The sequence below is a fragment of the Centroberyx affinis genome, unplaced genomic scaffold (genome assembly GCF_046629955.1).
Source record: "Centroberyx affinis isolate AG114_WGS23_722 - 3 ecotype Tasmania unplaced genomic scaffold, CSIRO-AGI_Caff_v1 ptg001288l_1, whole genome shotgun sequence".
NCBI classification, from domain to species: Eukaryota; Metazoa; Chordata; class Actinopteri; order Beryciformes; family Berycidae; genus Centroberyx; species Centroberyx affinis.
Window position 1 is genome coordinate 241,561 of NW_027279794.1, and position 27,072 is coordinate 268,632.

At 41.3% G+C, this 27,072-nt stretch overlaps 1 protein-coding gene across 1 annotated transcript; it reads left to right on the forward strand.

Annotated features, from left to right (window-relative positions):
* LOC139649026 (HHIP-like protein 2) lies at positions 1–27,072 on the forward strand. The gene is made up of 14 exons (XM_071525315.1): positions 1–309; positions 11,373–11,652; positions 12,219–12,498; positions 13,079–13,204; positions 13,475–13,618; positions 18,862–18,974; positions 19,514–19,654; positions 20,298–20,372; positions 20,789–20,915; positions 21,209–21,354; positions 22,542–22,623; positions 23,235–23,317; positions 23,602–24,198; positions 25,257–27,072. Exons 1-14 carry the CDS (start codon positions 1–3, stop codon positions 26,057–26,059), a joined length of 3,306 nt encoding a protein of 1,101 aa, XP_071381416.1. The 3' UTR covers positions 26,060–27,072.

The following is a 27,072-nucleotide window of genomic DNA, read 5'->3' on the forward strand; positions in this document are numbered from 1 at the left end:
ATGACCCTAAGGACCGGCCGCTCTCCCCGGCTCATCCCGGAGACCACCTCCCTCTCCCACCTCCCTCTGCTCCTCCTGCTGTTGCTCCTCCACACCTGGCGGGGGAGCTGTCACCCCCAGTGCTTGGACTACAAGCCTCCGTTCGAGCCTCGTCACCCACTGGTCTTCTGCAAGGAGTACAGCAAGTTTGGATGCTGCGATCGGGAAAAGGATGAGGAGATTTCAAACAGGTTTTACACCATAATGGACAACTTTGACTATTCGGGATACGTCACCTGTGGCAAGTTCGTACGCAGCATTCTGTGCCAGGTAAGAGAATCATAACATGTAATTATTTCAAAGATACTACTTGTGTGAATTCATCTCATTTGATCATATGGCCAAGCTGTCATCTGCTTGACACCTGTCACCTGTATGTGGTGTGTGTTTGTGTGTGTGTGTGTGTTCATAGTTTAAGTATACTATCACAGAGTATCCATATGCTATAGGGATACCACTTGTTGTCAATCACATTTGATTGTATGACTTTCCTAGATAGCAAAATTATAAAGCAAAATGGCTAATATATAAGAATCAATTACCATTTCACTGGTCATATACACCTGTCACATCCTAATGTAAGGAAATATAAGACTCACCTCATATAGTTTATTGTGGGAACCACCTAAATTGAGATTTTTCTTCATTAAATAAAGAGGTGCATCTTTTCCACCATGTATAGTGCCAGACCTTGCCTGTCCCTTATATAGAGGACAGTTTAATTTTGTCTGACAGGGCAATGTTTAGTGTCCCATAGTTATCCAGTAGTATACTATACTATTACACCAAGACATCCTTTAACATGTCACAGGGCATGTTCACACCAAGCATCTTTAGCGCGGTTTATTCGAACTCCAGAGCGTTTACTCCTTTAGTTTGGTTTGTTTGGTGAGAATGATGCCATTTGAACTCACACGCACCAAATAACCGCACCAAGACACCTGGCTCGGTCCTCTTCCATGTGAACTGTGTTGCGGTTCGTTAGGAGCGGCAAAGTAATATGAACTAACTAACAGGAAACCCAAAACATGCGGTATAAAGAGACAGAGGTTGCCATCTGTTACACAGCAGTTACACATGCTTGGAAAGCCTGGCTTAAAAAAATGAACTGAGAGCAAACCGCAGTGTTGACGTTTGATGTTTGTATTCAGCTACATCTTCATGTGTTCTTGATTGGAATGAACTTCAGAGAAGGTAAATTATGACGAAGAGCACGGACAAGTCCATCATTCTTACTTCAAGTTACAGGGACTGGAATCGGATTTTCTTTGACTCCCCCTGCCGCAAATTCTACAGGATGACAGGTTACCAAAACTGTCCAGTAAACAAATTACTTGTGAGTCCATGTGACTTATGTTTACAAGCCTGGGTTCGCTTGTAATTGGGCTGTGTGAACCTAAATGAACCGAATAGAAAAAATGCAGTGCAGCAAAGTAAACTTTTCCACTTTGGTTTGGAACAAACAAAATAAACTATAGGTGTGATCGCACCATTAGGACCAAATCCAGAAGGAATCCTTGCGGCCAAAAGTTTGAAAGAGTTTTTGACACTGAGGCACATTTGTGAGACAACAAAATCTCACAACACTCCAAATTATTTACTTGAAAATGTCAAACAAAACGGGTTGCGGACTCACTTCCAGATTTGCTGAAAAAAAATCTTTAGTGTCCTCTCTCAGATGAGACAGGCATGAACTAGCTAGTCACCAGACCTTGAAATACATGACAAAGATGGAAGCACTTTAGTCGGCTAGTAGTAGTTTTAGTAGAAACAGTAGTAGTAGCAGCTACAGTTTTGTTATGTTCAAGACATCAGAAAGAAAACACACAATGAGTGCCATGTGTTGATTCACTAAGTGTAGTAACACTAGAATGTATTACAGTGATACATCAAGCATGAAAGGATTTTAGGATTCTGGACACTGCCTTCTCCAGACCATCCTCATTAAACCCCCATTCAAATTCTGGCAAGTGAGCATAATTTTACAGAAGCCCAGAGTGAAATAAACAGGCCAAGGGGCTGGCAAGTGAACAGCATGCCCATCCTCGATAACAACACGGACAAAGAGGAAAAACAAACTGCAAATCTTCCAGACAGTTTGAAGTTTTTTACATCATACACTATGTTAAGACAGTGACAAATCCTCTCACCCCTAAAATATAGGTTTCTATCATTGTGGTAATTACAGCTTACAGTAGTTCTTTCCAAGCAGCGCAGGCTGCATCTTGGGTCGGATGACAGCGCTGCAGCGTGCGCATGGCTTCCAACTGTGAGACTCACTCACTGAGACACGGCAGAGTGCAGGACACTGAAAAGATATATATATTATACAGGTATTTAGACTTAACAAGTTAATTTAAATACACTGTAAATATGTTACTACACTGGCAGAAATTTAATGTCTTTCAAACCCATAATGTAATAGTGAAACTATCTTTAAAAGCCTTATTTTATGATTATTTCTTGAATTGGGCCATAGTTCAGTTCAGTTCAGTTCACCTTACTGTAGTTTATATTTAGTTTAGTTAAGTGTAGCTTAATTCAGTTCAGTGAAGTTCAGTTCAGTTTATTTGTACAATGATGAAAAATAGATGCAAAGTGCTAAAAAAACTATAATGATAAAACACAGAAAAACAGTTGCAATTTTAGTATTAGTCATATTCAAGTCATATTGAAACTAGTAAGATTACTTGACATTGCAGTGAGATAATGTGACTTAGAAAAGCTTAAAATTAGCTTAATACATCTGATTTTAAGATTAAATCACTTGTTATTTTTGCAGCACAGTCATTTAATGGCCTTAACCGTAATACCACAACAGTTTCAGCTGGGAGCCCGCATGAAAACATCCTCTCTCACCCACAGATCCAGACTCACAAATGCTGCTGTTCTCATGTAGAGGCCCTCAACCCATCTCGCTTGACTTCATGACCCAACCATTTTAAATAACAAGAAGAGCAAGAAAACCATTCAGCTGTTAACTTAAATCATATAAACGGGCATGCTGTGCCTTTAGAAATGTTTATGTAAAATATGATGGATTTTTATTTATTGTGCAGAATATCCAACATTGCTTTGTTACAAAACCTTTTGTTATGATTTTTAATCTTTTTCAACAACATTCCTACTTGTATTTGCAGCCACTGAAGCCCCACTGCGGTTGTCAGCTGCTGGGTGGATGGTTTGAGGTGGAGGAGGCCCTAGAGGTGGTCAGGTTACCCCACTGCCAGGGCACTTATCCTGGGTAAACCCACCACACTGAGGGCCTCTGTAGCGGTGCAGCTGCACCGCTGGAGCTCCCTGGCACTGATATCAATGAGAAAGGGATGAATGTGTGTGTGTGTGTGTGTGTGTGTGTGTGTGTGTGTGTGTGTATGCGTGTATGTGTGTGTGTGTATGTGGGGCATTTGGGTGCATGTGTGTCAGTGTGTTAGTGTCTGTCAGTGAGACAGGAGAGAGATTGTCATCGTCCCCTTGGGTTAACTGACCAAACAAACATCTATTTCCTCCTCTGGCCAGGAGACAGGATATATCATGTTCCTGCTGGAGACAGATAAAGAGAAAAGAGGAAAAGAAAAAGAGCGAGAAAGAGAGACACAGAAGCAGAGAAACAGAGATAAAGACATAGAGGCAGAGACAGAGAGACGAAACGAGGCAGAGAATGAAAGAGACAGAAAAACAAAGGCAGAGAAGCAGATAAAGATAGATAGATAGATAGATAGATAGATAGAGAGGGGAGATATGAGATGCTTCTGAGTTCAAGAGTTGAAAAGTTTAATTGCTGAGTGCAGTTGTAACAGAATACGCTGTGGTACGACTGAAGTTATTGCTCTGCTTTTCTGACCCTCTGACTGCATCCCATGATGGACTACTGTGAGCGTAGAATCAATAAATAACTTTGTAACCAGCAAAATATTTGCTCACACCAGGTCTCTCTATCTGAAACCAATTATGTAACCCTACACTGCCATGTAATTCTGATTTTTGTGCTTCTAAGTGAATCATAAGATTACATTTTCCGTCATGGACTCAGTTCCAAGGTTCCAATGCCCCTTGAAAGCCATTTAAAAACAGTTTTCCTCATTGAGACATGAAGTTTTCAGCTATCAGCAGCAACTGGCAGCATGAAGCAGAGCAGGAGAGAGGGAGGCCATGCAGCACTTTCCTTCTCCCTGTTTCTCATTTTGCTGCCCATCCCTCTGCAATGTGGCAGTTTGGACAACGTTGTGGCATCTCTCTCCCTTCTCTTTCCTTTTCCCTCTTTATCTCCCTCTTTCTGTCTCTCTTTCTCCCTGACATACACAGTCGCATTTTGCTGTCCAACTCCTCTTTAAGAAGTCAGGGGTAGGGAATGGATCGGGCCGTGTCCGTCCGTCATATCTCAATATCAATATCTCAATATCCATATCTCAGACACCACTGGTCTGACTTGCAGGGATGATGCATCTTTGCAGCTTTGCATCTCTGTTCAAGCGTTTAAACAAGTTGTATTGATTGGCTTAATGACGGCGCTATAATTAAAGATCAAAAACTTTAACTGAAACATGGTATATCAGACACCACTGCTCTTTTTTTTTTTTTTTATAAAGTCTGTAAATCTTTTCAAGACCTTCCAAAATCAACTTGCACAACCCACTGGAGGTTTCCAAACCCCAGAGTATGAACCAATGCCCTAGAGTATCTTAGAACTTTGCTGCTGACTGTTGCATTGCCAACTGTATTGTGAGAGATTATGTTGTGTGATCCTTGTAAACACAAATAATTCAGTGCATCCCCCTTGTTAAATGTAGAGTTTACAGGAAAATACATAAATATAATCTTCTCATCATATCATTTCCGTGTGAAGTTTAGACACAACAAATTGCTCCCTGATTACAGTATCTCCAAATAAAACTGATGATGAAGCTCTCTCTGTGTGTGTGTGTGTGTGTGTGTGTGTGTGCGCGCGCATGTATCTTTTTGATTCCCACCACGTGTGTTTCAGGGATGCCAGTCCAGATCCAGGTTAACACATTTAGCAGCCATCTGGTTGCCATCACTTTCTTCTCTCTCTTTAGTATAACAAAGCACAACCATGTGGACTGATCAGTGCAGCATGGCTCTAACTCTAATCCACATGTTTATGGTCACCTACATGGCATCAGGATGTTGCTATCATTGATTTACCGTATTTCCTCTAATAGTGGCCGGTAGTCAATTAAAAGCCGGGTCTCCGATAATGGCCGGGGCCGTGGTCGACACGAACAAATAAAGGCCAGCTCCAAATACAAGCCGGGGAAAAAAACAAAGGAAACAAGTGTGAATTCGCCATAGCTGCGACCACGTACTCTGCGGCTATAGGCCGCCAAAGGGTGGGGAAATTTTTGTGGACCAACCAACCGACCGACCGACCGACCGACAGAGCGAGCTATAGAGCTGCTGGTTGCAGCTAAAAACAACGGTGGACACCGGTAAACTCCTGGCGGAAGTCTCTGGAGCATCCCGCCGTCGATTACCGTAATTATCGTAATGCATTGCAGTAACAAAAAAACGGCTACCTAACGAACCCCAACAGAAGCAGATCAGAAAACAAGGAGGCTTCATACTAAAATATGAGCAAATATACTTATCAAACAGAGGGAATTAGAAATAAAGGCCTGTCTCTAATATAAGCCTGCTTCCAATAAAGGCCTGGTCCCCTTTGCAGTTGAGGTAAATAAAGGCCCAGGCCAATATTAGAGGAAATACGGTATATTAACTTACGCCTTGAGTCCGAAAGCAGGAAATCTTGACAGTGGCAAAAACCAGTTGGTCAAAAACGGTCAAAAAAATGCCTCCTGCCTTAAGGATATGAACAACTTGTAAAGAAAGTCATGCAAAGGCTCAGTTTTGTCCTCAAAATCAACTTAGTGAGTCTCAGCTGTGGAGCGTTGTGAAGATTTCTTTCTGTGTTTTACACTGTCCACGCTCAGATTCAAGATGCAAGTAAATACAAATAAATTACAGTATCAACATCTTGATAATCTAAGCATCTAATTGCGCTAGGTTTACGGCTTTTCCAGCAGTGGACAAAGGCAAATTTTTCTCTTGTTCTAGCAGCTAGGCTTAATAAAACTACTACTGACAACAAATTCGGCACTTGACCAATAGTGTAACAAATCAGAGTCTAGACCAGTGTTGCTTAAACTGGTTCAGGAACCAAGATTTGTTACGAGCTATATTTCTATTGGGCCAGGGTGAGACTAGATTGACTGAAATTTTAATCCTATTTTAAGTTTAAAAGCCTCTGTTGTGGATAGAAAGGTTTATAGTGTCAGCCAAGTCTTTTCTTCTGATCAGGGTCCATAACCATACAGTTCCAATTAGTAGTAAAGAACCAGGCTCATTAAAAGGTATTTCTCAGACCATATAAACTTAACAATGACAATGACAAAGATGAGGGAGAGAGACAGAGAGACGGAACACCAGACAGACGGTAGCCAGATAGACCAAAAAAGTTTTTTTCTTTCCTGCACAAAGCTGAATCCCAGTCTATTCTGAAGCGTTTAGTGTAAACACAAAATTATAGTGGTTTGAAGTGGCTGCATTGTTAGAGAACAGCTGTCAGCAGTTACATGCATTTATCCTGCCCAATGATAGTAGGAGTCGAAATGAGTCTCAGACCAATGACTGGTCTTCCAATTTCCAAGTGTCAAACAGGAGAACCTGAAACCAGGCTCTAGACCAGTGTTGTCAGGCTGAAGATACTCTGTAGCTTTATCTATTACATGTCTCTCATTTCCCCCCAAAACAAAGCCTCTGAGATACTTTGTTTCTTTCTGCAAGCAAAGATGATTTGCCAGATATGATGTATTTTCAAATTTAATAATAGTATTTTACATATTTATCACAGGAACAGCATCATGCTATACGGTTACGCTAGCATAGCAAAAATGGTGAATTGTGAAAAAAGTTAGAATATCACCATAAAAGTATACATTTTCCTTCAAAACATCTGCCTAACTCCTGCAAACTACAGTATCCTATTGCAGAGTAGAAATTCAAAATTGAGGAAGTCCTTGAGTCAGTCAAGCTTCCATCCGCTCCACATCACAGTCTGTTCCAAAAAGCTGCTATCATGTCCCGTTCCTTCCAGCTCAGACTGAACACAGCTTTTGTTTTGCCCTGTAGAGCTAAAGCTGTTTCCCAGGCACGCTCTGATCTCTGCCCAGCGATGTGCTTTCATGTCCTTTAACAGAGAATCTCTGTTACAGTTAGCGGGGCTCTTCTAATATTTATTTATTTATTCACTTATCTATTTATTTATTTGATTTTTTTTTTATTTTTATCTTTAGTTAATCTCGGCGTCCATTGAGGCAGAACCTAATTTTCAGCTCAATGAAGACAAAGTTACTTAAGGACAAATCAAAAAAGCTAAAAACATAAATGCTCTACCGATCTACTGCAGTCGTGGCAGTACCTATCGCTAGCTAGCTAAGCTACACCAGGACGCTCCTTCCAATCGGTAAAATTAAATTTCAGTGACTTTCCAGAAATTGGAATGGAAAACTTCTTTTCAAAGCTGGAACTTCCGCCCGCCATTAATTTAGTGGATGTTTGTGTGAAGTTTTGTTCTTCTTCATCTTCGCTGATGTTGCAAGGTGTTGTGGGATTTCCTACTCCACCTAAGGAACCACTGTGCTTCCTTCAAAATCAGTCAAGACAAGGTACCTTAAAAGATTCCTATGTGTCCTTCCTGAATGAGACACAAGTTGAAAATTCTGACTTGCTACCAAGAAATGCTACCTAAATAGGAAGCTTCCTTGGGTTTGAGATAGAGCCTTTGCCTTTTTTATGTCGGTAATAAACAATCTGTCAGTTAATGGGTCTCTTCTAGTTTGACACACAGACAAATAAGGGAGGGAATGATTTATATGCAGTAAAACCTGGTACAAGCAGGCACTCTTTGTGTCTGTCACTGTGCCTGTGTAAGTGTAGGCTATATATAAATACGTGTGCAATTGATGTTCAGATTCTTGTGTGTTTGTTTTTTGTGTGCATGTGTGTCATTTTATGTGTGTCATTCTTGGTGTTGCCTGTGTATGTGTGTGTGTGTGCTTGTGAGTGTGAGTGTTTGACATCATGTTTGTAGTTAGATTATGTAACTCACGGAGTCATTTACGCACTACAACAAATTACAGTACCCCCCCCACCACACACACACACACACACACACACACACACACACACATGCACACGCACTCAAAGCTTCTCAGTCACTGTTCAAAGATGAACAACAGAGTTTTCCATGTAAACAACGTGGATTTGTTTACATTCATAATTTAACTTGTACAGACATAGAGCATGTTGTTAGACCCCATGACTATGATGAATGAATGTATTTCCTTCAAAGACGTTCGGAAAGTCTTAATTTTTTAATGTTTACAAGGCTACAGTGTTTACATCCGGATGTCAGTGCGGCGGCTCAGAGAGGAAGCTCCTGCCTGCTGCAGGTGACCATACCAGCACATCATTTACTTTCCAGCTCAACATAGGATTGTAACACAAGATTGTAACACAATTGTAACACAAGTAACATAGCTAGACTAGCTAGCAAGCTACCTTACCAGTCAAGTAAGATGACTGCTATGTCCGCATCGGTATGAAATGTTTTCTCTAACTTCACTTTTCTCCACCGATCAAAAGCTTCTCCAGTATTGTAATACCATTTCTCTGAATTCAGTTGTGTTTCTTTCTTCTGCCGACATGGTTACTGACTGAGCAGAGAGGAAAAACAAATTTGAATGTAGTAGGCCTACACACAATATTGTGTCACCTCTGTGTTTGTGGCATGCTCCTATGTCCTTGTACGGGTGCTTGAAAACCATGGTTTGTTGTTGTTTAGGGACCCCCTTTGCTCACTAACGCCAATAGTGGCTGAAAACTTTGTTGGTCATCTTTAATACCATGACAACATGAAAGCACCTCACCTCATGCTGTATGAGTAGCATTCACCCAGTTTTTGAGTTCTGATCTTCTGAACAGATTACTAGCTATATTTTTGCTGGTGTCAGGTGAAAACTGCATCTCCAAAAAGTTAAATTATCAGGAATTAAGAAAGAAGTTCTTATCTGTCACATTTGATGCCCATGCAATTTTGGAATGACATAATGTATTTTGAATGATTTCATGGGTGTCAGCGTCATTAAACTTAGTATGCAGATGATTAGGTCAACTTTTACTTCAACTAAGAAAATACAAAAGAGAAATTTGGTATCAGCAGTGAGAGGAGCATTACAGTCCTTTTGAGAAAATGCAGGTTGGCAGTTTGGTTATGGAGGCCATGTAGAAGCAGTGGCGGCTCTTAAATCAGGGAGCCAGTCTGGGGCTAGCTGTTATTTTGGGAGTAGCAATTATTTTAAGCTTAACAGTTGTATATATGCATGGTTTGAAAAAAAATAAATGCTAGTTTAAGCAAATTCACGCTACGTTGCAAAAGACTATGAATAGTTAAAAGCATTTTACAACAATAAACAATAAGAATACTCATTCTCTAGACATTTTGTTTATGACTGACCATGAAGGCATCATAAATAGAAAATGTCCTCTTTATCTTAATACAATTTTCAATTGATTTGAGGTACAAAAATCTGTTGAACTGACTACATGCTCTTATCTCCTGCCATCTGTATAAACTGATGAACCTGGTGGTCCAGTGCTGGTGGGAGCACATTGCTCCTCTGTCTCTCTCTGTGCCTCACTCTCTACCTCTAGGTCTCGTTCTGCTTCATTCCCAAAGTCTTTATCAGTCTCAGTTTCCTGCTCCCTTCCTGCTCTGTCTCTGCCTCGCTCTCCAAACTGGTCTCTGAGTCTGAATTCCTCCCTTCTTGTTCGGTCTCTCCAGATCTTCCTCTCTCCTCGGACCTCAGACTTCCTTGTTATGTTTACAATTTATCATATTAAAAGGACATTATGTTGTTGATTTTCTCTCTCTCACAGGGCTGACTAACTAGGCCAAAATGACCAAGACTGTTATCATACTCTACATTGTGAAATTACATGAACATAAAATTAGTGACAGCGTTTTATGATCAAAACAGTTGACCAGTTAAGATGGATAATGTAGTTAAGCCTCTACATAGCGTTGGCTGAAGCAAACTGAACGTCACAGCAACAATTTGGCAATAATTTCCAAAATTCAGTATAACATCAATAGTGTTTAAAGCTGTAGCAGTGGGTTCCTCGTTAAAACCTTCTGTACCGACAACATTTCCAACTTGTCTAAGGACAAATAGTGAAAACTACCTAAGCTTGAGACTGTGATATAATTCAACAGAGAGTTCCTTGCTATATATTGTGTTTTTATCTGTCCTTGTGAAATGAAAGCCAACATACCCAAGTTTCTGCTTTGGCTAAATGTGCCAAAAAGGGCCTTTGGAAAAGTGTGTGACCATTTCAACAAACTACCTTTTCAGAAATGCAAGACTTGAATGAAATATATGATGTTCTAGCCTGCAATGAACTAAAGCCAGACATTTCCCATCACGATTGCTCTCACTGGGCTGCAGACACTGACTCGTCATGACATAATTCCTAAAGGCTGGGAGTTATTATGACAACTTAGCACCAAAGGGTGCTGCGCTCCACCAACACCAGTCAGCATTTTACAAAATTAATTCACTTGGTTAATTGCATCTAGCAAGAGGCTCATACTAGACTTCTCAGCTGATATCGTGATTTTATGCAATATCTGCTGCTGGCTCTGCTCCCTGGTGATGACTGGTTAGGCTGATCTGGCACTAAGTGACTAAACGAGAACCAGTCAACCTCATGATGGTTTGGGTGTCGTGCCTCCCCATGCTGGCAGCTCACCATGCTGGGTGTGGACAGTGTGGTTGTGACTTAATAACTGACTGGACCTTCCTGAGATCCATTTATACCAAGCTGCACTCAAACACATGGGCTGGATATAGCCTGGGCCTGACCAGCCATGGTGAGGTGGCTAGGAACTGTGGTGGAATGACTACACACATCCTTTACTTTAATTCTGCCATAAACATAGTGGAATAAAAAGAACGTTACTGCTTTGAAAGGTAATGCAGTAAAAGTCTCTTAAAATGCAATAGCCAGACAAGCACAGTATCTCTGTAATTCTAGTCTTAAAATACCTAGTTTTCCTCCAACCCAGATGAGGATCTACAAAGAACGGAGCAGAAACATCTATCTAGAGTTATAAAGATTTAACAAAATATATTTAGGTATTGTCCAAGTTTAACATCTATTCTGTATTTGCCTTCCTGGTGAAATAGAACATTGATCTCAATAGGATTTCCAATACTCCAGGTGTCAAATCAAATGCTCCTTTCCCCCATCAGGAGTGTTCTCCATACGCTGCCCACCTGTACGATGCTGAGGATGCCAACACACCTATGCGGGTGCTGCCCGGCCTGTGCGGTGACTACTGCTCCGACTTCTGGAACCAGTGTCGGTACACTCTGAGCCTGCTCGTGGAGGACTTGGGGAGGATAGAACCTGGCAAATTTGCCCAATTTCTCAACCTGACCTCTGGGTTAGAAGAGGATCGCCGAAGGTTCTGTGACTTTCTGGAGCTGAAGGACAACCAGTACTGCTATCCTAATGTACTGACAAATGCAGGTAGGGTGTATACATGCTTGGGCAGATATATGTGTTCACCAGCACACACACACACACACACACACACACACACACACAAACACGTACAAGTCAAGTTTATTTGTATAGCCCTTAATCACAGTTACAGTCTCAAAGGGCTTCACAAGAGCCACAATTAGAGACGATAAATGAAAACGATAGCCTCCCAACATTAGACCCTCAGTGAGAACAAAGCAAAACTCCCATGAAAACATAATTTGGAAAAGAAGTGGAAGAAATCTTGGGATGGGCCTCACAGAGAGGGATACCCCTTCCAGGATGGCCAGGTTTGCAACAGGTGCTGAGTGGGCAAACACAGATAACAGAAATCAGAAATCAAATCAAAACAGAAGGAAAGGCAAGGCAAGGGAAACTTTATTTATATAGCACATTTCATACACAGGGCAAATTCGATGTATGTTCAACCGAAAGAACATAAAATAGAATACACAGAATAAGAATGCTTGGGTGAATATCTGGATCTGGCGCATGGGCATCAACGCCAACTCCTCTCTCCTCTCCCTGTGCATCCCCTCTTCCCTCCCCAGAGCTAAATGCTAACCTAGGCTTGGTGCGTGAGGATACTGAAGGCTGTCTGGAGCTGTGCCTGCAGGAGGTGGCCAACGGGCTCCGTAACCCTGTGGCCATGATCCACGCAGACGACGGAACGCACCGGTTCTTTGTGGCGGAGCAGCTGGGCTTTGTGTGGGTTTACCTGGCCAACGGCTCCAGGGTGGACCGTCCCTTCCTCAACCTCACCGAGGCCGTCCTCACCTCGCCGTGGGCTGGGGACGAGAGGGGGTTTCTCTGCATGGCCCTACATCCAAGGTTCATACTTCTTTAACAATCATACTTCTTATCTTATTAGGGTTAAGAAGAGAGACCTTTTCCACAGGGCTCAGAATAATTCATTCATCATTATTAACTTAAATGTATATGTATGGTTTCATACAGGGGACAGATGCACTCACTCATTTTGCAAGCAACAGCCTGTTGCTTAGTATCACAATAATTTAGCTAATAGTTGCTAGTTCATAGTATTATTTACTATTAAGTAACTTAATGATACTTATTTGGGTTAACTAGGCTGGCTATGCACTAACTACAACGTTTCAATAAAAAACTGTATATTCTGCAAGAAAATGCCACTATTTACTGTAGCTTCAAACTATGCTAGTTTTCAATACCCATTTTTGCAGCATATTGGTATGCATTACATGGTTGTAGATGGCCTTGCTCAGGGCACTCTGTATTTGGTACTGTTGTAACTGTTGGGATTGACAGCTACACTTCAACTATTAGATGACCTGGCTCTGGCAATCCACTGTGCCATCCACATGAACTGTGTGCCAGTGTGAAATATGGCTTAGACATTTACATCAGTAACCAGCTTTCTTCCTGTACATAGGTTTACCAAGGTCAGAAAAGCCTACGTCTACTACTCTGTATCTGTCAAGAAGGAGGAGAGGATACGCATCAGCGAGTTCACACTGTCAACCCATGATGATAACCAGCTAGACCACTCCTCTGAGAGGTGAGGGGGAGTTCAGAGAGAGACACAGGAGTGGAGACAGACAGAGAGAGGGACACTATGTATCTCCATGCTCACATGTGCTTGCTTTGCATGCATGTGTGTTAACTGTATGTTTCTGTGTGTGTATACTCAAGTGTGTTTGCAGTGTATTCCTATGTCTCAGTGTGTTTTCATGTATCATGTGTCATACATCTGTGTGTGTGTAGTGCATATGTGTGTGTGCAGTGTGTATATTCATCCACCTCTATCCCCATATCTCTCTCGGTTTAGAACCATCCTGGAGGTGGTTGAGCCAGCATCCAATCATAACGGAGGACAGCTTCTCTTTGGCCATGATGGTTATCTATACATCTTCATTGGTGATGGTGGCCGCGCCGGGGATCCCTTTGGAAAGTTTGGCAATTCTCAGAACAAGTGAGTGTAATTAAAGGACCGTGTCCGTGCTTATGACTGCTACCGTACTACCCGATGTACGAGTGCACACTGTATTTCCCTTATGCAGGGCTCTTGGGGCTCTGTGCCACCTAAACAGTGCATGCCGTAATTCTCATCGCAAAAAGTGTCACGTACAAACAAACAAATAAACACATAAACAAAGGCATAAAAGAAGCGGCAGTAGTTGTTTATTCCACGTGTCAGGGGAAATGACTTACCCAAATGAGATAAACATATACTTCTGATTACTGAAAATGAACCAACCAACCTCCTCCTCATTTGACGCAGTTGTTGGCTAAATAAAAATGTTTCACAGAATACCAGAGTCTAGTTAGGACCGGTCTAGTTAGGGCCAGATGATGGCATATGTGCCAAGGATGAGTTGTGAAAAAGAAGAACATATTCCAGCTAATTAATGTTTGTTGAAGATGATTAAAATCATAGAGAACATAAACTGAAAAAATTGGGGAGATTCCTGAGAAATAACAGTGTCAACTATGACTGATGGCTTTTTAAATACCAGTTATCCCACACTATGAAACTTCACACAGCCCTAGGATATAAGATATCCTGGCTGGGATCCCACTCATCCCTCCTACTGTTCTGTCTGGCACGTATAAGACTCTGACAGCAGGAGGCAAAAGATTTTGTAGCCTGATGAAATGAAAACTGAACTCCTCAGCTGTAATGCACCACCTCTGGCAGAAACCAGGCACAGCTCATTACCCATCTAATACCATTCCTCCTGTGACATGGTGGTGGCAGCATCATGCTGTTGTGGTGACAGGGACAGTGACAGGGACAGTGACAGGGACTGGGAGACTGTAGTATTATTATTTGAAATACTTCTCAAAGTTTGTTTTTTTTAGTCATGGTGAAGTACCAAGTGGGTGGGTTTGCCTTTTAGTTCAATTGTGTTTTTATCATTCACAGAACTGTATTTTGGTAGCTTTCAGACAACATTCACTGACTGGACTAATCTGTGTAATCTGTGCTAAATATCAGTACATGACAAACTCCACCCATTTGGACTTTAAGGAGGACAAAATGAACACTGCAAAACAAAAAAAGTATTTGCAAATACAATTTTACCCAGGTCTGAAGCATAGGGAACAATACATTGAGCCAAATACATGCAAATTCTTGAGGAGAACTTGTTTTAGAGGGCCAAAGACCTTAGAGTGGCACCACAATTTATGTTGCAACAGGACAATGATCCTAAGCATACAACCAAATCAACACTGGAATGGCTTCTGAACAAGAATGTGAAAGTCCTTGAGTGGCTCAGCCAATGACCAGGCTTAAATGTGTGGAATGACTTAAAGATATTTGTTCAGACGCTCCCCATCCAACTTGGCCAGGCTTGACCAGGGAGAAAATTCCCGAATCCAGATGTGCCAAGCTGATACAGATGTATCCAAGAAGACTCAAAGCTGTAATTGTTGCTAAATATTTGTCTGCACTATTATTACAAGTATTGACTCAGGGAGTTCAATACTTATTTAAGTGAGGTTCTATATTTTATTTTCAATACATTTGCAGTTAAAACGTGATTTCAGGTTGTTATTATGGAGTATTTTACAAAAACAAATCTCAGTTGAATCCATTTTATATTCAGGCTGCAACAGCACAAAATGCAGAAAAATTCACTTTCTGAAGAGAGTGTATATGTGCATTAACAGGGCAGAAAGTATAGCGTGCCATCACATCATTATGCCGGGGGCAGAATGCACTGTCCAGTGATTAAAAGACAGAGGTTTCCATTTATAGACTAACTATTTTAGGTACTTGAAGATGGAGGATGATGGGTGGATGTCAAATCCAATTCATTGACCAATTCACATCTGCAATGACTCATCGTATTCTCGTGCGTAGAGCAGCATTTATGGATGTGTTTTGTCATCGGTGGGTGTCAAATATCATACCAATTTACACCTGGATTGACTGGGCAGAGATGATTAGTTGTTTTCACTCTTGCTGTTTTGCAATAAAACAAAGGACTGAAACAAAATTAGTATTTGGTGGGAGGTAAAATGGCTGCTAATGGGAGCTGTGACATCATTTCAAAGCCAAGCATAGATGGCATGATATGTTTATGCCGAGGGCGGTGTGCAAGCACTTTATGAACCTTTTATTAAAGGGACTTCAGGGCATTATTTCCCTTTTACTGTGTTGGTAAACATTATTACTCACCTCCCAACCCTCATGACCTTTATATTACAGTATGAGTAACTACTGTACAAAAACATACATTCAATACATATAGCTGTATCTTAAGGCAGTGCGTGTGTTTATAGTGTACATCTATTTGTTTGCAAGCTTGCATGTTCATTTGCACTAATGTGCATCCATGTATCCATTATTTACTATTGTGTGTGTGTGTGCACATTTATGTTTACATGAAAACACTATGTGTGAGTGCATGTGTGTGGTTGACTACATATGCATTGTGTGTGCATTTCTCACTGTAATAAAGGGCAACCCTCTTTTCCATGTCTCTAAGGATAAAACTCTTTCTTGGGTGAGCTACTTTATCAGCTATCTGACTATCTAACTGTCATTCTCCATTCTGATTGGCTGTCATATTTGATCGACCCACAATGGCTGATGGTTTTAATTTGAATTACAGTCGCAGGAGAAAGGGGAAATACAAATATTACTAGTCATTTACAGTATATGTACCACCACACAACAGTACAACGTGCATGGGGAGCTGACAAATATTAGGACAAAATCTGATATGACTATGATATACAATAGAAAAAGTTAGTTCCCCATGGGTATAATAAAGTATATAATGTTAATGTTAATGTTAAGAAAAAAAGGTGGATAAACCTAAACCTTCTCCTTCTGTCATGCATTATAATATTACTGGGATATGTTGCTTTTTTCTGGTGTGTAATTCATACATCTTTTGTGTTGACTCTATCTGTCCTAGTTACTAAAGAAAAGACTGATTGTGTTCTTTTTGGCAGTGGTAATCTGTATTAAAATAATTTACAAGTATTCATAACAAACGTTTTATCTGTGAGTTTAGCTCAGGCATTCAGACAGCCTGTCCAGCATGACAAACTCTCAGCAGCACAGAGCAATGTGGACCTTCAGGGGCTGAGATACCGGCAGTACAGCCACACTGAGGGGCCCACATGACTGACTGACCCCTTCAGAATCAACATTACCCACAATCCAATATAGGGAGAGGGTCCCATCTGAATTCTTGCAGTCGGGTCCATTGTGACCAAGCTCCATCAGTGTAGCCACTTCTCTGAGACAGAGCTGCTACTGTAATCGCTGTTAGCATTGGCACTGCAGATTGCCTCAAAAGTAGTCATAACAAGTCTAGCTATAGGTGTAAAGTAGAAACTTTTTTCCTATAATGTTGCAAGTGCCAGGGGAAGAAAAACTTATTTTGTATGAATCATTAATTGTTGAATAAAGAAATGCAAATCAGGTCTCCTGTGAAGTTAAATGAGACTAAGGTTATAGCATTTGGTCACAAATAACATTAAAGGTCATGCTAATGTTCTGGATTTACTGCCATAGTTAGTTGTCTGCTGTTGGGTTCGGCCTGGACTGGCCAAAATGCCACTGCACTTTGGCATGATGCAGTAGAGGCTGCAGAGTGTCAGTCTTGGCACCAAAAGGTTTCTATGTTGTTCAGCCTGGCATGAAAAACAGACTGGCACTGTAACCAAGACTAAGCCAGTCAAAACTGTGACTAAATTCAATAATGCTACTTTGAAAATGAAGTGAAGTAGCCATTATAGAAGTGCCTCCAGTCTGCATCTGTCTTGCATTCGTACTGCAGGAGATGGATCTGCTGCAGAATCATTATAGTATTTATATATATGTGTGCATTTCTAAGTAGTAATAAGTAGCAGGTGACATTGTAGTATTAGTAATAGTATTGTTTAGTTGTAGCAGTAGTAGTAGTACTGTACAGTAAGTAAAAGAGCACCTTAGGGAAATATGCGCTATGCTATTTTCACACCAAACCCAAATGTAGTTATGACAGTTCTTGTCTGATCAGAACACATAGGACAGGTGTCACGCATATGGATTAAGCTTTATATGGGTCTAAATGCTAATCTACAACATCTAAATCCTAATCTACAAGCTTTTTGCTAAAATAAATTTCTAGTCTAGTAGTAGGCCATGAAACCATTGATATAAATATAGCACCAGACACACAGATAGAAAGAGGTACAGCTACAAATAAAGCAGGCTGACCCTTTCAGTAACTGTAGCCAGTTAGTGGTAAGTGAGGCCAGTTTCAAACCAGTGTGTCTGATTACTCAAGCCAAATGAACTACAAGTAGTTTGGCCACATCTTTTACCATCAGTGTTATTGTTTGGCTCAAAGGTCTTTAAACTTTTTCAGCCCAGAACCTTGCCTGGGGAATATACTGAAAAACTAAGGAAGAAACTCCTCAGAAGCAGGTTCATGACCCATAGTTAAAGAAACACTGCTTAGTTCATCTGATGTTGCAGGCAATTTTCACTAGAAGTTTATAGTTTAGCTTTAGCTTTGCTGTTTCTGAGGGGAGAAGAGATGAGAGGTTTTGTTGACATGCTGTATTAGCCGTGCTGGGGATGAGGGAGACTACACCCTGCCAAGTCTAATATTGACACTACACACTGCGGGCCGCCACACACTGGTATGTGGAGGGGAAAGAGAGAGAGAGAGAGAGAGAGAGAGAGAGAGAGAGAGAGAGAGAGAGAGAGAGAGAGAGAGAGAGAGAGAGAGAGAGAGAGAGAGAGGGGTATGTAGGGAGAGAGATAGAAGGGAAGATAGGGAGAAGGGAGTTGAACAGATGTGAGGGAGAGAATGTGAGAAAACTGAGGGGAGAGGAAGAATTGAGGGAAAGAGCGGAGAAAGAGCAAAGTGGGATGCAAGGAGAGGGGGGGAAGGAGGGTAAGATAGGAAAAAGGAGAAACTGAGGAGGAGATGAAAAGAAGCTGAGGAAGAGAAGTGGAGAACGGGGTGAATGGGATTGGGGTGAAAAAGTGAGGGGACACTGAAGAGAGAGATTAAAAGGAAATTAGGATTAAAAGGAAAAGGATTAAAAGATTCAAGTCAAGTCCACTTACATGGTAGTCTATGTCATGCCTAACAGTAACACACTCATTTGCTCACTCACTCACCACTCTGTCTCACTGCCTCTGACAGTCTTTCTCACTCACTCATCTACCTTCTGTCTGTGTTTACTGTACATGTGCAGGTCAACCCTCCTTGGCAAGGTGCTGCGTATTGATGTTGACAACAACGATGATGGCGCCCCCTACAGCATTCCCTCAGATAACCCATTCCTGGGGGAGAAGGAAGCACTGCCAGGTTGGTACACACCAAAAAAAGCTAAAACATCCTACATTTACCAAATAATCAGGATGTAATGTAATTGTATCAAGTAACACTTGAGATGAACTCCAGTGTATAACACACTGATAAGAGCTTCATACACCAACAGCTACATGCCACAATTGTGAATACTGATTCAGTCCTTATGTTAGCTTTCTTAAAGCGTTTCTATGATTTGTGACAAAGCAGTGGGAACAGTGTGTCACTTTATTAAGGGAAAATAAATCAGAAATTCAAAGTGAATGTCCTCCTGGGCATTGTCATTTTTAAATGGAATAACATGCCTTGGGGCAAAATCACATGTTCATTGATGTTTCACAACTCAAAGCATTTTACACCTGGAAACACAACACCCAGATAGCATCACATCTAAAATGTTGATCAGCCCTGTCTCCAGAAATATAGGCCTTTTGTGTCTATATCCAGTTATTGTCATTCAGGAAATCTATGCCTATTACGTCAATAACATCTAAACCTTTCTTTCTTTCTTTCTTTCTTTCTTTCTTTCTTTGCAGAGATCTATGCTTACGGAGTGCGTAACATGTGGCGTTGCTCCATAGACCGTGGAGACTCTGCTACGGGCCGGGGGCGAGGCAGGATGTTTTGTGGTGACGTGGGACAGAACAAATACGAGGAGGTGGACCTCATTGTTAAAGGTACAGTATGATGACACAGGTTTGAAGAAGCATTTCACTTTGGAAAGAGATTTCACTTATTAGAATTAATACTACCATAAGATTTCAGGAGCCAGCTTCAATTGAGTTTCAACAGATATGGAGTGAGTAGATAGTGACAGAATTTCATTGTGTGGTGAACTATTTCTTTAAGAGGTACGACCCTTGACACAATCAAATAATATGGGACTACCATTTTGATGTGAAAACAGTATGATTTTTAGACAAGGTTTTCAAAACAAAAGTGATTGGAGGAGTGTAGCAATCATGATGTGATGACATATTGTGATGATGTGCAGTTGTCAATGCTGGTGACTGCTCATGGGTGAATATCTACAAAGGTACGTGTGCTTAAAAGTGAAACTGCTCTGCCAAATTGAAATGATCATTTTCAATTTAGAAAGCACACAAGCATTCAAAATTTCTCATGTTTCAATTCCACTGCATCATGGTACTTTCAGCACAGAAATAAAACTGCTTCACAAGTTAAAATCTTCAGTTAAGGCTTTCATATTCAACAGCAATAATGAGCTGTTTGAAAACTCTTTACTGCAGTTGATAATTTGAGTACATGGGCTTTGTGTTGCTGAGAAGTTGCACTAACCATACCAATACACCTTTAAAGGAGGGAACTATGGATGGAGGGCCAAAGAAGGCTTCAGCTGCTACGATCGCAAACTCTGTCATAACTCCTCTCTAGGTGAGTCTGGGTTTCTGGGTTGCTTTCACTCACTTTGGAGTCCCAACATCAACTGAATCCACTATTTACACAAAGGGACAGAGTGGCCTTTGCAAAATGGCTGCAGATGGCTGGTAAAATCAGTGGATGTTTTGACTTTCACTTTGAAAACAAATAAGTGGTTACAATGTGTGAACTGTTAATGGGCTGTGAAAACCTCTGTATTTTTAATGAATTTAATGAATTTAATTACATGGTCATTTGTGAGACTTTTCCAAAAATTACCACTGCCTCCTTTAAGTATGTACTGTATATCCTATATATTCTTGGCAGCAGTGCCGTAAAGCACCTATATGTAACTGTAACAATGTCCTGTTGGCAGTTCTAGTGATGAAAAATAGAAACTGATCTGTTGACCTGTGCTCATGCCTATCTAGACGACATCTTGCCTATCTATGCCTACCCCCACAAGCTGGGCAAGTCGGTGACCGGAGGATACATCTATAGAGGCTGCCAGATGCCCAACCTCAACGGACTCTACATCTTTGGGGATTTCATGAGTGGGTGTGTGCTCCTACAACATCTTGCTAAAATACACAACACTTGCACATGTATGCACTTTTTCAGATGCTCAAAACAATCGCTCTAATAAGTCAATTAAGAAGTACACTGTCATTTATTCCTTAAATGTATGTGTGTGTGAGTGTATGTGTATATTTGTATGGGTACACATGCATTCATCTGTGCTTGTGTGCATATGTATGTGTGTGTATGTGTGTGTGTGTGTGTGTATGTGTGTGTGTGTGTGTGTGTGTGTGTGTGTGTGTGTGTGTGTGTGTGTGTGTGTGTGCGTTTAGGCGTTTGATGTCATTGAAGGAGAATGCCGCAACAGGTAAATGGGAGTACAATGAGATCTGCATGGGAAAAGACCAGACCTGCAGATTCCCCAAGCTCATCAACAGTTACTATAGATACATCATCTCTTTCGCTGAGGATGAGGCAGGTACTAACTGATTGTGTGTGTGTGTGTGTGTGTGTGTGTGAGAGAGCAGATCAGAATAATGTTATTTGCCATGTATTGCCAAGTACAATAAGTATTTACAACTTACTGTATGGAGTGTCACAGTACATATTAACACAGGGTACAAAGAAAGACAGCCTAACATAAGGTGCAAAGAACCAGTGCCAAACATATGATAGACAGATTAAAACTTATATAAACAAATATAGCATGATTGCCAGAAAAATGAAAGAGGTGTGGGAAAGCTAAATGTATGGTTAAATGAGGGTAATGTAAAGTTCAGGGTTAGGATTAGGCATTAAGGTGTTATGGCTTGAGGATATGTGTGTGATTCTGCAAAAAAAAGTGGATTTTGAGTGGATTGTTTCCCAATATAAAATGACTTTATTGTAAAGGCGATGGACCTTTAATGAATTTGGGTGGATGCCTTTGGGTTAATGTTGCCAAATTTATTCCGAGCTCCGTATTGGTAATGAAAAAAATGATATTATTTTGCTTGTGCAGAAGTTTTGGAATTTGCTTGTTGAGACATGAAATTACTGATACTGATACATTAAAATACTTAAGAGCATTTCAGAGTGTGTCAGCTCACGCATTACATATTTTGAATGAGTGTTGGTCAATGCATTTCAGTGTTTCAAATATTTAATTTTTCTAAACAACCTCCATGTCTGAGGGGTTCAGATGTTCTACTGTATGATCAGTAAAGAATTATTGACTTCAAAGCTGGTTTGAATTAAATGGATTTAAACAGAGCAGGCTGCCTTGATTAACTAGTGGGAGTGTTGCACATATGCCGCTGGTCTTGAATAATCTCCACTCTCTCTCTCTCTCTCTTTCTCTCTCTCTCTCTCTCTCTCCCTCTCTCTTTCTCTCTCTCTCTCTCTCTCTCTCTCAAAGCGAAGGAGATTAAAGTTTAAAAGTTCAGGCCAAGTCTAACTTCCTCAAACACCCACACCCCCATTTTAACTGTATCACATTCCTTCTATCTCTTTCTCTTCCTTTCTCCCTCTCTCCTTTTCTCCCTCTCCACCCCCTTGCTTACCCTTGCTCTTTCTGTCTTCTTTCCCTCCCTCTTCCCTTCTCAACCAACCACTCTATTTGTACTTTCTCTCCCCTATCTCTATCTCCCTCGTTCTCTCTCTCCCTTCTTCTATCTCTCCTTCTAGGTGAGTTGTATTTCCTAGCCACAGGTGCCCCCAGTGCAAGAGCCAGAGCGGGAGTCATCTATAAGATAGTGGACCCTTCCAGGTAGGAAATTGATACAACACATCAGATCAGCAACATTAATGATAGTTTTTTTCAGCACTGGTTTTAAAAGGAAAATGTTTGCTGGTGTTGTCAAGGGCCCAGACTTGAATGTCACTCAATCACTTCTTGTGCTGAAATTTGGTCACTAAGTAAACTCCCACCATGACTGGGCTGTCAACAGAGAATAGAGTGTGTTATGAAGATCCCAAGGTCCAGATGGATGGTGGACATTGACCACCATGACTGTTAGTTGCCATTCCTGAGTGCCACCTGGGACCAGCTGACTTAAATCACTCAGCAAGTTGAAACTCCACCTGTGTCTGGGCTGTCAACATGGTACAAAGTGCATTTTACAGGTCTCTGGGTCCTAAATAAACCAAAACATTCAGGCAAAGGTTTTAAATAGACTCAAAATTAATAAATAATCCAGTTAGGCATCCCCAAAACCTCAACTGTCCCTATAAGATTTTGGGGAATCCAGACACTCTATGGGGAAAAAAACAGAGTTGATGGCCAACTATTAGCTACAAAGATGATCTTTCTGCTAAGAATCTATTTTGCTTACCACTGTGAACTAATGGTGTGTTGAATTTCTCTCCTCAACTACACAGGCGAGCACCACCAGGCAAGTGCAGCATTAAGCCTTCACCAGTTAAGGTGAAGGGCAAGCTGATTCACTTCTACCCCAAAGAAGGTAAGGCATATCTGAAAACAATGTTTCTGTCTTTTTATGTTTCTCTCTCTCTGCTATTAGTATTTCAGTGCTGACAGACGGATCAGCCAGTCATTTTAATATCCGTTCTTCTCACCTTCTTGTCAATGTTTAAAGCAGTCTATACAAACAATGTGTAGTTGATTACATGGTCATATAGTGTGAATTTTTAAGTTATGTTGTTTTTGTCACACAATGTTTGTATCTTACATTTAGATTGTATCTCATGTGCTAATTACCTTTATTGCTTCCCCTCCTCTTTGCAGAGTTTGTGATCAACAAGAAACCGACTACCACTGCTGTTCCCACAACAACTACAAGAAAAACGACAACAACCACAACAAGAAAAACAACAACCAGAAAAACAACAAGAAAAACAATACCACCACCAACAACAACAACAACAACAAGAAAAACAATACCACCACCACCACCAACAACAACAGCAACAACAACAACAACAACAACCAGAAAAACAATACCACCACCACCACCAACAACAACACAAACACCAACACCAACAACAACCAGAAAAACAACAACACCACCACCAACAACAACCAGAAAAACAACACCACCACCACCACCAACACCAACAACCACAACAACCAGAAAAACAACAACAAGAAAAACAATACCACCACCAACAACAACAAAAGCAGCCACAACAATAAAAGCAACAACCTCTCCAACAACTGTCCCGGTGACCATGGCAACAACTCCTGCTGCCACCAGCCCCACCCACAGGCTGGCTGGTGCGCCTGTTAGCCCTACCTTTAGGCCCACTGTTAGGCCTTCCATTAAACCCACCAGTAGACCAGGATCCACCTCGGCCCTGGGACAAGCCACCAGCATCAGACCAGGTCCTCTCTTCTTCTGTGCTCTACTTTTGCTCTACATTTTAACATTCTAATAGTTAAATAACATTTTCTGACTCTCCAGGCTTATATTCAATGCAAGATTCTTTGCAATTCCCTTTCCTGCTCCGTAAAATAGCTTGCGATTTTGATGAAATCACCACACCTTTATCATATGAAATCCTTTTAATCTTTACAAAAAAATCACAATTGTAACAAAACAAAGTCTGATCAACATGCTTGCAAGCAAATTGCTGCAACTTTGTCCTTTTACTTGCTTTTTTCATCAGTCCTTGCACTTCGTCTGCAAATTTAAATACAAAATATTGCCATGCAATTAAAAAAAAAACCATCACTGCAAATACATATAGTTTTGATTGCAATAATCAAAAAACAACTGCCAAATCCTGGAGGGACTGACACATTAAAGTAGTATTCACCACTTTGATCAAGTTTTGACTGTTAATAATTAATATCAATTACAATAGTGTTCAATGTCTCAACTTCTGGATAAGTTTTGACTATTGACTGGTAGCAAAGGACCAATTTTGCCTGTACAGGTGTAGAGAGTGGTGATCAGTTATTTGCACTAATGAGTTATCGAACTCAGGTACAGAGGAATTAGCTATAGCTGAAATAGCATTTTTTCCTAATTTCAACTCCTGCTAATGTGTTATACTTTGGCTGGTACAAGAGTCATAACAGGAGAAAAGGTGCTTGTTTGTGTATTAATAATTTGCACTACTTCCTTATTTAAATCGGGTACAGTGGCATTATTTATTTTAAATAAATCTATTTGCATCTCAAAAAAGCCTCAGTTTGGACATTCATCTTTGTGTGTCTGTGTCTATGTCCTTTCTTTGTCTGTCCTCAGATGAAAACCTTGTATTGAATGGCTTTCATGAAACTTACTCAGCACGTGAATGCAACTTTTAGTTCAAGTAAAAAAGTAAAATAAAATTACAAAACTGGACTTGAAACAGTTTTGTCTTTCTGAGGCACTTTAGTTACGTTGTTACACTACAAATGTTTAAGTAAAGAGGGTGATTCTGTTTCTCCCTCAGGTTATCGCTCAACCGTCATGACTGCAGCCTCCTCTAGGACTGCTCAAACCCCCACCATCATCATCACACCTTCGACTAGGAGACGAGAGGGCCATCCCCTCCCCCGTCCGAACCCCACCCCGCGTCATCGCAGACCCCCTCAGTACCTCCCTAGTACCACCTCCCGACCTTTAACCACACCTCCCCCGCCATCCACCCTGGGAGTCACAACCTCTCTGAGGCGACCCCAGGCGACTGTGATGACGTCCACCGCCCGGCCACCATACTGGACCCCAAAACCCTCCACATCCTCCAGGCCTCAGAGACCCCTGATCAACACCACACTTCCCAAAGTGCAGGAGGAGAAGCTGCGGCTTGGGGAGAAGCTGGACAACACTGGGGAGGGCAACCAAGTCCATAAGAGTCCCAGAGGGAGAGCTAGAAGTGACGGGTACAAGAGAAGAGGGTGGGGGAGGAGGATACGGGCCGGTACGGTGCGGCTGGTGAGCGCCGACGGTTTATCAGGCAGAGGCAGAGTGGAGATCTTCATCCGCGGGGAGTGGGGGACGGTGTGCGATGACCTCTTCACCAGCAAGGCAGCTACGGTGGTGTGTCGGCAGCTCGGCTTCACGGAGGCGCTTGCTGTGATGAAGCGGGCCGCGCTGGGAGAGGCAGACAGTAGCGTCAGGATCCTGCTGGACGATGTGGAGTGCGAGGGTGGGGAGAGGTCGCTGCTGCAGTGCAAGAGGTCGGCGGTCGGGAAGCACAACTGCTCACATGCGGAAGACGTAGGGGTGATCTGTGGTTATCACACAGAGAGGTGAGGAGGAGGCGAGGTAGAGGTGAGGGGAGGAATAGGAGAGGAGAGGAGGAGACATTGGTGGTTGTCACATGCAAGGAGTGAGAGGAAGAAGAGAGGAGAGGAAGAGGGGACATAGTTTGTAGTTATCACACTGAAGAGTAAAGTGAGGAGCCATGACAAAATGATCTGTGGTTATCACACAGGGGAGGAGTGAGAAGGAGCAAGAGGGAAAAGGGAGGAGACAATGTTGGAAGTGTTTAGGAAGGCCATGACATTTTGACAAATGCAACATTTAGAGACAATGTAGTTTGGCAATTTTGCCAAAACTGTTGTGAGCAGTGTTTGTCTTGATAGCATTGTCCTTTATAGTCTGTTATCCATATTGATGTTGTTCCATTTGTCAAATCCCCATCCACTGCTAAAGGCAAAATTGCCCATCTACATTGCCTTAAAATGCTTCCCATGTATCATGGCCTGTTGGAAAGATCATTAAGGGAAAAGGTTAAAGGAGGAGAGGGGAGAAGAAGAACAGGTGAAGACATAGGAGTATTTTGTGCTTCTCACACAGAGAATGGCAAAAAGGATGAAGATCATGTCTTATTTCAGACATTCTCTATATACAGTATGTTCCCTTGGTCCAATGCTATTTGGTAAAAAAAAACATCTGCACTATGGCTTACTATTTGATTCAAATACTATGAGCAGTATCCATCTTAGACATCCATGAGGCAATAAACAAACCACAGAATTTTATTTCGAAGGTGCTGTTATATCCAGTTAAAATAGTCGATTGTGTTTGGTGAAGATATTTGTATTTTTGTATTGTATAACCTCAGCAAGTCTATTTTCACATGCAGATGTTTTATAATTTTGCTTTTTGATACAGTTTTGGATATAGTCATAAGATGAAAAAAATCTAACAAGAGATTCTACAATAAGGAAATGCTGGACATCCTGTACAACAAATGGAATAAAATGCTTCCTGTTTTATATGAAGAGATCTGAGGGCACAGGGTGCCTGACGATATGAATAAA

Bases quoted from the DNA above. Each gene is read 5' to 3' on its own strand.
- LOC139649026 (XM_071525315.1), top strand. From the start codon at position 1: ATGACCCTAAGGACCGGCCGCTCTCCCCGGCTCATCCCGGAGACCACC. The intron at 13,619-18,861 runs GTGAGTGTAATT...GTACATGTGCAG, and splicing joins TTTGGCAATTCTCAGAACAA to GTCAACCCTCCTTGGCAAGG. The intron at 23,318-23,601 runs GTAAGGCATATC...TCCTCTTTGCAG, and splicing joins TCACTTCTACCCCAAAGAAG to AGTTTGTGATCAACAAGAAA.